Genomic DNA, 13,865 nt, shown 5'->3' with positions numbered 1-13,865 from the left:
ACTTCCGGTTGAATTTTAAGTAATCCCAATGGTTGACTTAGAGATGGTACTGAAAAGTTTGAAGGTCTGGTATATATATATATATATATATATATATATATATATATATATATATATATATATATATATATATATATATATATATATATATATATATATATATATATATATATATATATATATATATATATATATATATATATATATATATATATATATATATATATATATATATATATATATATATATATATATATATATATATATATATATATATATATATATATATATATATATATATATATATATATATACTTCATTAAAATAAGGAAATGATTTGCAATTATTATTTCTAGTATTCTTCATTGTATTGTAACACTTCTCTATGTACTCACATTTTGCAATGAAATGAATATTTTTCTAGTTTTCAAGGACTAACATATTAGGTTAGAACATTAGATATCTTATGAATAAGGGAATATATTCTGTTTGGCAGTTACAGGCTAGTCTCAGCCTAAAAAGTACAAAAATATATATTATACTAAATAATTCCTGTGGAACTGATTACAGACTATGTATAACAATAAGCAGTTTCATATTTATGTCAGAGTAATATAATTATTGATATCTTGATGTACCTTTCTGTTATCTTTTATTTTATTTGCTTGTGTGATAAGTATGTTGAAGATGATGCGTACTTTAAAGCCTGAAATACACAATGCTATACAGTATGTACAGTGGCATAAAATTCAGAGTAGCCTACAGGTGCTGATGATAAAGCACCATCATAATATGTATTAAGAAATTCATACTGAAACTGTGGTGGTCCATGTTATTTTCTCCACTTAGTAAAAAGCTGAAACAAGTGTGGCCATATTTTTAGTCAGGGCGTTTAATAGTGTTGAAGTTTGCTTGATAATGGAATACATGCATCTGGTAAATCAAACTTGGCCATCTTTTCAGAGTTACATCTAATTGAGAAGTGTGCACAAGTGAGTTTCTCCATGTACCCAGTACCCTCTTCAGAAGCATGTGCTTAACTTGGATGGATAACCTGCTCCTCTTTTCCAACTCCTTACGGGATGGCTCATTGGGTATGTTGCTTGACTCATGACCATGAGGTAGTGAGTTCAATCTCAGCTCATTGTGGATTTTTGGTTAGAGTGAGGGTGCAGTCTCTTGTAACCCCAGCAGAGCTATGTATATAGTTTTAGGTACCTAGCTCGGGGATTTTTCTCCTCTTCCCACTGGAGATTGGTGTGGGTAGCAAGTACCTGTATTTTTTTTGTTTTTTTGTCTACAAGACTGAAGGAGATGAAGCTTTATATATCAGCTGAGAGTAAATATATTAGTATGCACTGAATCTAAAGTTCTTACATTGTTTTATGGAACAGTTTTCACATCTGCATAGGCATCAGTGAGAAAGAACATTAAGAAACCTGTCTCAAATGTATGTAAGGCTTGCAGAATAACTCATTCTTAGAGTTGATGGAGCCACTTTGTTATGTAAGAAATGCTTTACACCTTTCAACAGTATTGATTAAATCGAAGTTATTTTTAGGAAATAGTTCAAAGCACAAATAGAGAGTTGATATGACTTGTATTCTCTGTCATATTAAAGTATAAATCCAAGGAAACAACCATAAGCTTTTGAGTTGCCCTAAACCACTTATATATTACTGGCTGAGAGTAGTGAACAAAGAAATAAACATAATATTAAACAAAGTCACCATCATAGTTATTATTGGCAGGCTGTTTTGCTTTCAAGTCACTTCAAGTCTGCCTCCACTCTGTTCAATAGACGGAACTTGATTCTTGTTAATAGGTGTAATGCTTTAAAAGTTATGGGTGATTTGACAGGAACCGGAATATGGAAAACCGAAGTAATGGTTATGGGGCCGTTTCAAAGGCTGAACATCATCATCGTTAAGAGAACTGTCAAGAAGCCAAAACAGACACTCGGGATTTCGAAGGACGAGGTTCCATGGCCTGTCTATCCAGTGCCCTAAAAGACTGAAAAAGAAGAACAAGACGAGTTAAGTACTTTATATTTAGTGTTTATCTGGAGTTGAGGTGATACGTGTAGCCTGCCAGGAGCAACGCACTAATAAGGCGAGTGAGTGTCTCAAGCAATGACTCCACACATTCAAGGTAGCTATTTAGGTTACCGCTATTTATTTCATCAGGCAGGATTTTTTAACTCAAGATCCTGGGTTGACTTAAATAGTGATCATTTACGAATCTTACTGACGAATTTAATTGTTTGTGATAGATTGATTGACTGATGGTTTATTGTATCGAAAGAAACATGTGTACAATATTCATATCACTTCAAGCAGATTTCCAGTGCCTGTTGAAGTGACCTGTTAACTGATTCTCTAATCGAATCAAAGAACATGCCATCCCGACTCCCCTAGGCAATACATAGTGTGATTTGCAGCAATACAAGAAACATGTGTACAATATTCATATCACTTTAAGCAGATTTCCAGTGTCTGTTGAAGTGACCTGTTAACTGATTCTCTAACCGAATCAAAGAAGGGAGGAACATGCCATCCTGACTCCCCTAGGCAATACATAGTGTGATTTGCAGCAATACAAGAAACGTGTACAATATTCATATCACTAAGCAGATTTCCAGTCTGTTGAAGTGACTTGTTGACAGTTTCTCTAATCGCATCAAAGCAGGGAGGAACATGCCATCCTGACCCCCCAGGCAATGCATAGTGTGAGTTGCAGTAATAAAAGAAACGTTACAATATTCATATCACTAAGCAGATTTCCAGTGTCTGTTGAAGTGACCTAGCTAGCTGGTAACAGTTTCTCTAAGCAAATCACTATTAGGGTATCAGGATACCTCTCCTTCCGAAGTTGACCTCTCTCTTGGCCACTCCTCTGAGCGCTTTTTGTGTGAGCAGCGGATAGCGGGTTATTTATTTATTTATTTATTTATTTTTTGACCTTGAGCAGCTTCCTTTGCCGTAAAAAAAACATATATATATATATATATATATATATATATATATATATATATATATATATATATATATATATATATATATATATACCTTTTGTTTCTCTTACCCCCTCGTACACATACAAGAACTCATCAAAATGTTCAACTAACCAAGCCAGCCCGTAATGTTTGTTCGCGTGGGATTCGATAAGTAAAACCGCAGATAAAAGAAGGATAGTTATCGCTGTTGTCGTGCGGGGATTGCCGGACCATTGTGTAACGACCACTCACTTAAAGAAAAAATATATATGTAGCTTCTCTGCTTTTACGATGTTAGGATTTAAGGGTGTTGTGTTGAGTAACGGCTTAAGGAGATTAAATTAGTAAAGGATTGTGAACATTATACAGAGACTTACAGGGTTGTGTAATAATAGAGGCTTCGCTTATCTCTTATCTTTATTGTTTTTGTTGCGTGTGTGTGTGTGTGTGTGTGTGCGTGTGATTTACGTTTCACACACAGGCAGCATAAATCAGATATAAAAATAGAATATAACACATACGTAATATACATAGGTTAAAACATGTATCGCTTGCAAAACACAATGAAAATAAGTATCACATCTGACCATATATTAGTCTGGTGGAGAGAGAGAGAGAGAGAGAGAGAGAGAGAGAGAGAGAGAGAGAGAGAGTTCAACTATAGGCATATGATCCTGTGGGAGTTACTGTGAGTACCGTAAAACGGGGAAATTTGGGACAATTTTTTGGTAATTTTGTGATAATGAACGAACAAATTATGTGAAAATAAACATTTAATTGGTTTGGGTTGCAGAATATAGGGCTAGCTAAGCTGCCAAATCTTTTCAAAATAAAAGGAATAATCGTGTAGAAGAACTAGTGTTTCCTTCGTGCAGAGGGTGGGTTTAAAGGTCCACATTTAAAGGGCAGAATGTGGAAGGACATTTAAATATTTAAGTTTTACTTTTTATAAAATTTTAGGGAATTTTTAACTCTACCCTATACAGGTCCTAAAGTAAAGTTTTAATTATTTGGAATCCTCTAATTAATCACTTACATAATGAATTCAATCGTCCCAAATTACCTCGTTTTACGGTAGAGATCTTCTGATGCCTCCATACACAAGGATACCAAACAGTTCGTCAGTTCGGCTCCGATAAAAGTCCGTTTTCACCGCGTTGACCAGGGGGCATCAAAAATTCAGTTTGGAGGGCGTGAACTGGTACAGGGTGGGGCCGGCTTGCGGATTAGGTACCCACTTCCGACACCCCCTATTCGAATCCGGGCGGTAGCACACGAATTTTGGGACAGTGCGAGTGGCTGGTTTCGAGGGGGGGATGCTAGTGTGTTCCAGGGGAGCACTGTAGGCCCCCCCCGGCAGGTTGTTGTTTCGGCTAGAGGGGGCTGACGTGGGAGCCGGTGTGAGGCAGTCCAGCCTGAGGAAGTTGAAATACACTTGCCCGACCGTGATGGCGAGAGGGTCTGAGGGCACGGCCTTCAAACATCTGTAGAACTCAAGCTCGCACGAACAATGAGACCTGTGGGTGAAGTTAGCAGGGTTAGTTACATACATAATGAAATCCCTGTTGAGTACCGCCTCTGAGGATGCATATGAGCTTCAGCGTGACCTAGACATGATGAGAGCTGGCTCTGACTGACTGCTACTGTGTTTTCATCCCATCAAGTGCAAAATGTCTGTGGGAGCCTTGAGAATATTGTATATATACACATCAGCAACCAAATATATGGAGGAGTACTTGAACACATTGATGAGAAGAAAGAAGACTCCTAAACTAGTTGACTTGACTCTTGAAATTTGAACAACACATCAACAACCAAATTAAAACTGCCACGATGGGTCTGTATCTTGAAGGTCTTCCTCTTCTCATACTTGAGTCCAGATAACTTCAAACTCCACTCCAGCCGAAGCTCCCTGTACCACGACCAATGGTCACCGAATAGATGTAATAACCATAATAAGTTGAAGCTAGTTGACCTACACAGAGCAAGCCTAAAGCCCGTATTCTTAACGTATCGGCACCTCAGTCCGCCTGTTTGAAAAGTCTCTGGTAGGAGATTCTGGGATTTTCATGGACCATTGTGATGCTGGTGATCGTTTTACCCTGACTTCTGCATCATGAACGGGGAAAAACACCCTAGAAAACCCGGTTAAGCTTCTGTGAGGTCTTGGAAAACAGTCGTAATGGGAGTCCGATAGGTTTAAGCTAGAATATGGACCAAACTCCCTGAAAGCCAGATAGACGCAGACCCTCGGCCACTCACATGGTCTTGAGGCTGAGGTTGGTGACGCCGTAGCGGGTGTCCATGGGCAGCAGTTTGGCGGGGCAGTGATCGTGGGTGCGGCAGCAGGCATCAAGAGCCGCTCGTGGCCCCAGCTGGCCGAACACCTTGGCCTTGTCGCTCCTGCCGCACCACAGCGTCCCAGGAAGGATCCCCTGCAGCATCGACAGCCCATCGGTCCACACGTTGGTAGGCTCTGAGGGAGAAACGTGGAGGAAGTCGTAGTTTAGTTATATTTGTAGTGTTGCCCCTTCTTAGTTGTAGAAGATAAAGATAGGTAATTAGACTTGTTCTCATTATTATTATTATTATTATTATTATTATTATTATTATTAGTAGTAGTAGTAGTAGTAGTAGTAGTAGTAGAAGATACATTGATAGCTAGGGAGACAGCCCACACGTTGATAGGCTTTGAGAGGGAAAAGTAGAAGAAATAGCGGTAGTAGAGAATAGGTTTGTATATTAGTAGTATTCTTATTGTTATTATTGGTAGAAGATAGATGGGTAAATAACACACACACACACACACACACACACCAAGGGACTGCGGTGCGGCGGGCGGTGGGGTGTGCATTATGCCACACATGGAGATCAGGTGGACCATGAGGGGCAGGTCCACGGGCTGCAGAGGCATGATGCTCCCAAGGTACTCGTGCGCCTTGTCCTGCTCCCACTCCTCTCTGAAAGTCACAAGAAGGCACCGTAACGTTCACCCATTTCTTTGGTTTCGCCGTCAGCAGTTGTCAAGTGTTGAGAGCGGTGGTTCTTAACCCGTTCGCTGCGATTGACACGGATTCGGCTTTCACTGGTAGCCTGGTAACATACACTCCCAGGTCTTTCTCTGCCTCGGTGGTGGATAGTGGAGTGTTTCCCATGTGGTATTGGTGTGCTGGATTTCCCCTCCCAAGGTACATGACATTACATTTTTCTTCATTAAGTTGTAGCAGCCACTTTTTGTTCCATTCCTGTAGCATGGTGATGTCTTCTGGTAGGAAATTCGCAGTCAAGGGGTTAAACTGTGGGGCGTTACTAATTTCCAGAGAGGGAAGGGGGCGCAAGGCCTAAGGGGGGGAGAGGGGAAGTTGGGGAGTCAAAGTAGGATTATAATAAAAAGCATTGCCGATTACTCATTAAGAAACAAACAACAGGGTAACGCCATTAAAAAGCAGTGTGTGAACGGCAGAAGAGAGGATCAAGAGGAGGAGGAGGACCTACGAAGCGATACAGGTCAAAAGAAGGTTAATAGATGAACTACTTCGCTCCCACAACCTCAACACCACATACTTACATGACCTCCTGCACCACACAGCCTAGTATCGTTGAGTTGTCCGTGAGCAGCATCGGCACCACCGCTTGATCATGGAAGAACGTGACCCAGCGTGACCCCGGCGCAGCCTTGAACTCCGAGGCGCCGGGGAGAGGGTGGCTGCCCCAAGTAAAGTTCCTGTTCCACAGCGTTATGGCTTTGCGTACTTTAGCCCAGCGGCTCTCAGGGTCAAAGAGGAACGGCGTTGTCGATTTGGGCTGGAAAATACACGTAATGGCTTAAGGTTGATTACCGTGTCTGTTGTTCAGTTAGTATGAGTGGTGAGGTTGGATGGTTCTTTCTATCTCAATAAGTTGCAGTCGTAATAGTAGTAGTAGTAGTGGTGGTGGTGGGGGTGGTTATGGAGAAGGAGAAGAGGCAAGTGAGGGTATGCTTGGGAAATAACATAATTGCCCTCTTTTAGGATTATCTGATAAACTGTCTGGTTACGAGAGGGGGGAGGAAGATGTTGGGATCGGATTGACAGGGAGGACGTGATCACCCTTTTAGCGTGTTACTCTTTACATTCATCAACAAGTTATGTACGTGCTTTGGAACATTGCCTTCTTTCTGCTCAGGTATTTTGATGTACACTAATTAATCATTACATATATTTCAAAACATTGTGAAGTTGCATTCGAGTTTTAAAGATGCTTATAATTATGATAAAAGCGTCTAGCGGACTTATTTTTGTTGCTTTTGTTTTTGGCCTTGACCTGCCTCCCTTGTTGAAAAAAACAAACATCAATGAGTAACAATTCAAGTAACAACCACACGTAATACACTCACCTGTTCGCTACTTGTGTCAAGGCTATAAAGAGTATACATTCCTTGACTTGTGTGAGCTGACTGGACTGGTTGACTGGCGACGACGCCCACAGGAGGTTCATCTTGGCTGGGCCCGTGCGTGTGTCTATCTCCCTCATCTATGACTTCATCGCGTGCAGCGTGAGATTCTTCTTCGTTGGGAGCAGGCTGGACGGAGGCGTGCGTGTGTCCCATAAGTCCATCTCCCTCATGGCTTGCCTCGTAGTGGTGGCCAGCATACGGGTCCTCCTGAGCATCCTTAGGTACTATTTCTAAGACACTTTCCTCATTCACTCCCTCTCGTCTGTGGGCCCGGTATGAAGGGATGGGCAATGATAGTCTCACTGGGACACTCTCGGGGTCGATGTTGACGGGCTTAACAAAGGGTGTCCACACTAGCAGGACGAACGTAATGAGAATGGACATCAACAAAGCCGCTTGCGTGGACGGTCTCCGCATCTCTGCAATACGTGTTTCTTGCTTGATAATACTCGTCTGCTTATTTCCGTGTTTATTGTTGATATTCTTGAATGGATAGAGACTGCGTGTGTCTTATGAGCTGCGTCTGTTGATGTCACGTTTTTTTATGTGGAGAGGTAGTAGTAGTAGTAATTTCCCTCGTCAGTCCTCTTCGCTTGGCTCAGAATCGCTCGTCTAGGAATGGCTCAGAGGAATTATAGGTTGCTTCATCTTGACATTAATTTCCTCCTGGAAAAGAAAAATAATAATAAATAAACACGTGAGTCGGTGAATGAATAACTATAAGCGTACAGAATGAGTAAGCAGAGCAACACCTAAATAAATGTAACTTAGAAAGATATAAACTCAAAAAAAAAAACCGGAAAAGAGAAAGAAGGAAGCGGTAACCCAAAAGAAGAATGAATTTAAAGCATATGCAGGTAATTCTAGAGAGGAATAAAAAGATGGCTGCATGCATACTCACAAATAGAAAGAATTAAAAGACGAAAATAAAGATAGAAAATGCAGAGAAAAAGAAAGGCAAGTAAACATATTCGACAAGACTTTCGTATGAGTTTTGGGCATTTCCGGGAGTAGTTTTATGACCCTGGTGGTAGTTTGACCCTTTTTCTGTACCGTGAACCTAAAGAAACACTCATTAGAACCCAGTTGATCCCCTCTTCGACCTTGAGGAATACTGATGTGCGAAGCGAGTGTCTTGTAACACCGCCCTAAAGAACGAAAAAGATAAACTAGTGGAAATGAACGATTATAGTGAAATCAGATACATGGAAACAAAAAAAATGTAAATAAAGGAACAAAATGCAGGGAAAAAGAAGCCGCATGAAAATCTTAAGAAGTAAACCTAAAACAAATGCTTACTGACACACACACACACACGACCTTATAGTATGAACAGGCACGTGGTTGTGAGGGACTGACCTGATATATACAAGGATACCGTCACTTAAACTCACGGGCTGGATTTATACGTTTATAGTTTGCCTGTCCGTCCCGAGTAATAATAATCCCAGACATGTAAGGGCTAACACACACACACACACACACACACACACACACACACACACACACACACACACACACACGCACACACACACACAGTACCCACACCACTTGCTCATGTCGGGAGGGTACCTGTTGGCGCTGACGAGTCCAACACGTGATCAGGCCGTGGTGAATTAGACATATTTTCTATACCTCTGACGCTTTCTGTATCACTTCTTGACATCTTGATCTTCCTTCCTTTGTATCATTTCATTATTATTCTCTCCGTTTCCATGCAGCTTCCGACCAAGAATGCTTTCACACACGCACACACACACACCCACACACTTATGGCCTACCTCAAAACACAAAGACGGGACGGGGTGATGGAGGGTCAGGATGCCGGGAAGACAAAACACACCACCGCACACACGATCGACCTTTCCCTACAGAGGCTTGGAATGGACTGGTCAAGATCAAGGTGCTGTTAAGGTTAAGCCGGCTCAAACCACACCCAGAGAACCCGTGACCTGACCTCAACCCCTTGCCTGTGAGCTCACCCAAGGTCCTCTCTGAAGGTTTGGCTCGCCGCCTAATCCAAGCAGCATAAAAGGCCTGTCAGTGTTTGCCTGTTTTTTTCTCTCTTACGGGAAGGGAGATAGGGTCATTTTCCGGCGACCAAGCACACATTTTTGACCATATTTTCACAGCAGTTTTAGGTATTTCCAGGGGTAGCTTTGCGGCCCTTCTGTATAATTTGACCCTTCTGCATACCATGAACCTAAAACAAAACACTCATTAGAACCAGACTGATCTCCTTTTTGGCCTTTGGAAAGAGTTGATATGAGGGATGGAAGCGTCTGACGATACCGACCATAGACCAAGAAAACTCGAAAACAATGTATTCCAAACGAAGATAAAAGAAAATATATAGGCCCAGAGATGTCTCGATAATCCCCCCTTGAGGTTCTTAAGTCGTTGGAAGAGGGATATACAGAAGGGCGTGTCAATTAAAGGCTAATCCCCTGGTAGGACAGACACACCCAAGCAGCTGCAAAGCCTGAGCCCACCTGGGAAGAAGGTTAATTTTTTTTTCCTGTTCCGTAAATACTTCAATGTGAGCGGTGATTTTTTTTTTTTTTTTTTTTTTTTTGCCGGCAAGTGTGTTTATAAGAATAACTTGACAATCGTGCACCGGTGAATGAGATGCATATATGTTTGTTCATCCTTTTTTATATACATATTTAGTTTTTCTTCTATAGTTCGGGCTCTTTCTTTGTCCTTCTTGTGTAACTCCACTTTCGCTGACAGGGCAGGACACACACACACACACACACACACACACACACACACACACACACACACACACACACACACACACACACACACACACACACACGTGCCTTACCTCACCAGTCAGTCAGTCAGTCAGTGGAAAGGAGAGGGGAAGGAGAAAGGCGCTTGACTTAATATAAAGGTCAGTAGGTGGGAGGTGAAAGTACTAATAGAAATAATAACAATAATAATAGTAATGATAATGACAATAAAAACGTCATAAATAGCTGTAATTCTTAAGAGTTGCAAATATCACGAGCTCCCCCTCTTCAATTCTCTCTCTCTCTCTCTCTCTCTCTCTCTCTCTCTCTCTCTCTCTCTCTCTCTCTCTCTCTCTCTCTCTCTCTCTCTCTCTCTCTCTCTCTCTCTCTCTCTCTCTCTCTCTCTCTCTCTCTCTCTCTCTCTCTCTCTCTCTCTCTCTCTCTCTCTCTCTCTCCACCTCTTCGAAAATGTTGAGGACAGGTTATCAAGGCCACCTGGGTACATGATTAACCCTTGCCTGTGAGAGAGGGAGAAGGAGCTAGGAGGGTGAAGGAAGGGAGGTGGTGGGTGGGGAGGGGAAGGAGCAGTAGGAAAGATGAAAGATAGTAAGAGGCTGAGGAGCAACATAGACATAGGTAGATAGACAGATATATAGGTAGAGGAACATATAGGTGGTTGGGAGAGAGAGAAGTTGGGATTGTTGTCAAGAAAAGTGGAGAGAAATAATACCAACAGCAGAAACAACAACAGCAACGCCCCAACTTCACTTTCAAATTTCTCCCCCACCCCCCACCACCCCGCTCCAAGCTCACTTCCCACCCCTTTCACACACACACACACACACACACACACACACACACACAACCTTTCTTCACCCTTCCCTCCCTTCCCTTCCCTTGCCATACTTAAGGATTGGCCACCCCCTCTCTTCCCCTCTTCCTTCCTCCATGAATCATCCCTCATCTCCCTCCCTCTCTCTACTTTCGCCGACGCCTTTCCTCCGGTTTTAACAAGTCTTTGGCAATACCTCATCCATCATTCAGTCGGGGAATCCGTCCGCTTATCCACCACCACCACCACAACTTTCCCTTCTCTCCCCTGAGTCCACTCCTCTCTCCTTCCTCTCCCTCCCCTTCTCTCCTGCACACCTTTCTCTTCCCTCCCTTTTCCTGCTCTTCCTTTCCCTTCCCTCCCTTTTCCTGCTCTTCCTTTCCCTTCCCTTCCCGTCATTTCCCTTCTCCCCTTTCCCATCCCTTCTCTTTCTTTCCGTTCACTTCCCTTTCCTTCTCTCCCTTTCCATCCCTTCTCTTCCCTTCCCTTCCCTTCCCTCCCTTTCCCATCTCTCCCTTTCCCTTCCCTTCTCTTCCTTTCATTTCCCTTCTCTCCCCTTCCCACACACAGTAATGGCTTTAAATTAGAAAAGTATAGATTTAGGAGGGAAATAGGCATGCATTGGTTTAGTAATAGGGTGGTGGGGGAATGGAAAAGACTCAGCGATCACATGGTGAGTGCAGGGACGATAGCTTGTTTTAAGAATATACTTGATAGTTACATTCGGCCTCTTGCAGTCTCCCTATGTCCTTATGTTCCCCTCCCTTCCCTTCCCATCCCTTCCTTTCCTTTCCCTTCTCTCCCTTTCTCTTTCTTTCTCTTCCCTTCCCTTCCCTTTCCCATCCCTTCTCTTCCTTTCCGTTCACTTCCCTTCCCCTCCCATCCCTTCCTTTCCCTTCTCTCCCTTTCCCATCCCTTCCTTTCCCTTTCCCATCCCTTCTCTCCCCTTTCCCATCCCTTCTCTTTCTTTCCGTTCACTTCCCTTCCCTTCCCTCCGTGTCCCTTCCCTTCTGCATACGCTCGGCACACCCAGTACCTGCCGTGTCTTTGCCAGATCTCTACGATGGTCAAACTTCCCCTTCCTTTCTCTTCTGATAAGTGAATCTCAAATCTGAAGTTCCCCGTCGGGTTAAGTTTAGTATTTCGCACGGGCTAACTTTTCCAATGGCTGAGTTTCTTTCATTTCACCCTCTTCACTTTTTTTTGGGGGGGGGAGGGGGGGAGGGTTACACTTCTATTGTGGTTATTTAGTTTAACTTATTCTCTGGCTGAGCACCGTAGCATTTGTTTGTATTTTTTTTCCAACAAGGTCTCTCAAATAAACTCCATATGCTTGTAGAGTTACTGACACAGGATTCACTAGTTCAAAACGGTTCAGCTGCCACTTATCTTTTGTTTGGGAGCGGGGCAAGGGGAGGGAGAGGGTGAGGTGCGACAGGTGCGTCATGTCATCTGTCTACTCACCTCGCTATATGGCTGTCATTCTGTCGTCCAGTAGCATCGAAATCACCGGTGGGTAACAATCATTTGCATCGTAAAGCACAACACACGTGAGCCTTTACACTGAGATGATCACGGGGAAGTTGTACACAGTGTTACAGGCTTGTTTGGGAATATCGCAATCACCGCTTTATAACATTCACTTGCATCGTAAAGCACAACACACGTCAGTCTCTACATGAGGATGGCACTAAGAAGATGAACACGAGGAAGCTGTGCACAGTTTTACCGGCGTGTTAGGGAATGAATGTTAAGGGTCCATATTTTTAAACGTATCGGACTCCCATTTCGACTAGTTTCCATTGCCGCAGATAAGATTAACTGGTGCTTTTCCCGTTCAAGGTGCAGAAGTCGGGTACAACAATCACTAGCATCACAAGACAGCCCATGAAAAAATCTGCAGCTTGTTCGAGATGCTTTTCAGACAGGCGAATTGAGGCGCCGATACATTTAGGAATACGAGCTTCGGAGTGGACCACAACCACCTGGACGCTGCTATTCACCTGTGTGTTGTGCTGGGCTGGATTAGTAGGTGGCCGCGGCTCCGCCATCACCGCTTTCACCACGACCGTCGCCTGGTGAGAGCGGCTCCTCGGGCCCTCCACGCCGCTCGATCCTCACCTGCCCGCTACTACCTCCGGACTGACGACTCTAGGGATGTGGGCCGTTGGAAATAGGGGCCATATTCTTAAACATTTAACTGGGCGACCATGCAGACACATTTGACATGGGTAGTTTAATGATCCTGGTGGCAGTTTGACCCTTCTTCTGTAACATGAACCCCCCCAAAACACACACCCAAGCACACACATTTTACAAGGGTTTCGTAGGACTTTTGGGCATTTCCAGGGGTAGTTTAGTGGCCCTGGTGGCAGTTTGACCTTTCGCCTGTATACCACGAATCTAAAAAGCACTCATTAGAACCCGATTGGTCTTGTTTTTGGCCTTTGGAGAGAGTTTATGTGAGAGGCGGAAGCGACAAGAATATACCGAACTAAGATTGCGGGATGTGGGTCCTTCCTTCCGTGTGGTTGCATGGCCTATAGATAGTGGCCACGACTCGCCTCGCTCGTACAGGTTCTGCCGGTTACGGAGGCGAGTCAGTGAAGAGCGGCGCTATACACGATGGGCCGAGGACCTCCGTAGCGCGCTGTTCAAGAAGTGAGAGTCTGGCAGCTGAGGGAAAAGATAAGTGGAGTAACGTTATTGAAAAGCAAAGAGTGTGAATAAGCAGAGGAGAGGATCGAGAGGAGGAGGACCTACGAAGCGATACAAAACGATAGAGGTCAGAAGAAGACGACGATGAAGAAGAAGAATAGGATGCAGAAGAACAAGAACAAGAAGAAAAAGAACAAGGAGAAGAAA

General features: G+C 43.2%; 1 protein-coding gene across 3 annotated transcripts; it reads right to left on the bottom strand.

The window, feature by feature from the left end:
- Positions 1–3,399: 3,399 nt before the first annotated feature.
- Positions 3,400–13,204, bottom strand: LOC127002722 (uncharacterized). Of its 3 annotated transcripts, none has more exons than XM_050868810.1 (6): positions 13,004–13,204; positions 7,371–8,096; positions 6,564–6,799; positions 5,813–5,955; positions 5,258–5,471; positions 3,400–4,512 (listed from the first exon to the last, which is right to left on the bottom strand). In XM_050868810.1, exons 2-6 carry the CDS (start codon positions 7,845–7,847, stop codon positions 4,167–4,169), a joined length of 1,416 nt encoding a protein of 471 aa, XP_050724767.1. In that variant the 5' UTR covers positions 7,848–8,096; positions 13,004–13,204; the 3' UTR covers positions 3,400–4,166. The 3 variants fall into 3 exon arrangements, with proteins under 3 accessions (XP_050724767.1, XP_050724769.1, XP_050724775.1); XM_050868812.1 differs by lacking the exon at positions 13,004–13,204 and adding an exon at positions 12,465–12,997; XM_050868818.1 differs by lacking the exon at positions 13,004–13,204 and adding an exon at positions 9,212–9,325.
- Between the last annotated feature and the right edge of the window lie 661 nt (positions 13,205–13,865).

Source organism: Eriocheir sinensis, chromosome 2 (genome assembly GCF_024679095.1).
Source record: "Eriocheir sinensis breed Jianghai 21 chromosome 2, ASM2467909v1, whole genome shotgun sequence".
Lineage (NCBI taxonomy): Eukaryota > Metazoa > Arthropoda > Malacostraca > Decapoda > Varunidae > Eriocheir > Eriocheir sinensis.
This window is presented reverse-complemented; position numbering and strand designations above follow the sequence as displayed.

Excerpts from the sequence above, each read along its gene's own strand:
- LOC127002722 (XM_050868810.1), bottom strand. The coding sequence starts at position 7,847 with ATGCGGAGACCGTCCACGCAAGCGGCTTTGTTGATGTCCATTCTCATT. Across the intron at positions 5,956-6,563 it reads TGTGTGGTGCAGGAGGTCAT|AGAGGAGTGGGAGCAGGACA; the intron begins GTAAGTATGTGG and ends TGTGACTTTCAG. Across the intron at positions 5,472-5,812 it reads CGCCGCACCGCAGTCCCTTG|AGCCTACCAACGTGTGGACC; the intron begins GTGTGTGTGTGT and ends TTTCTCCCTCAG.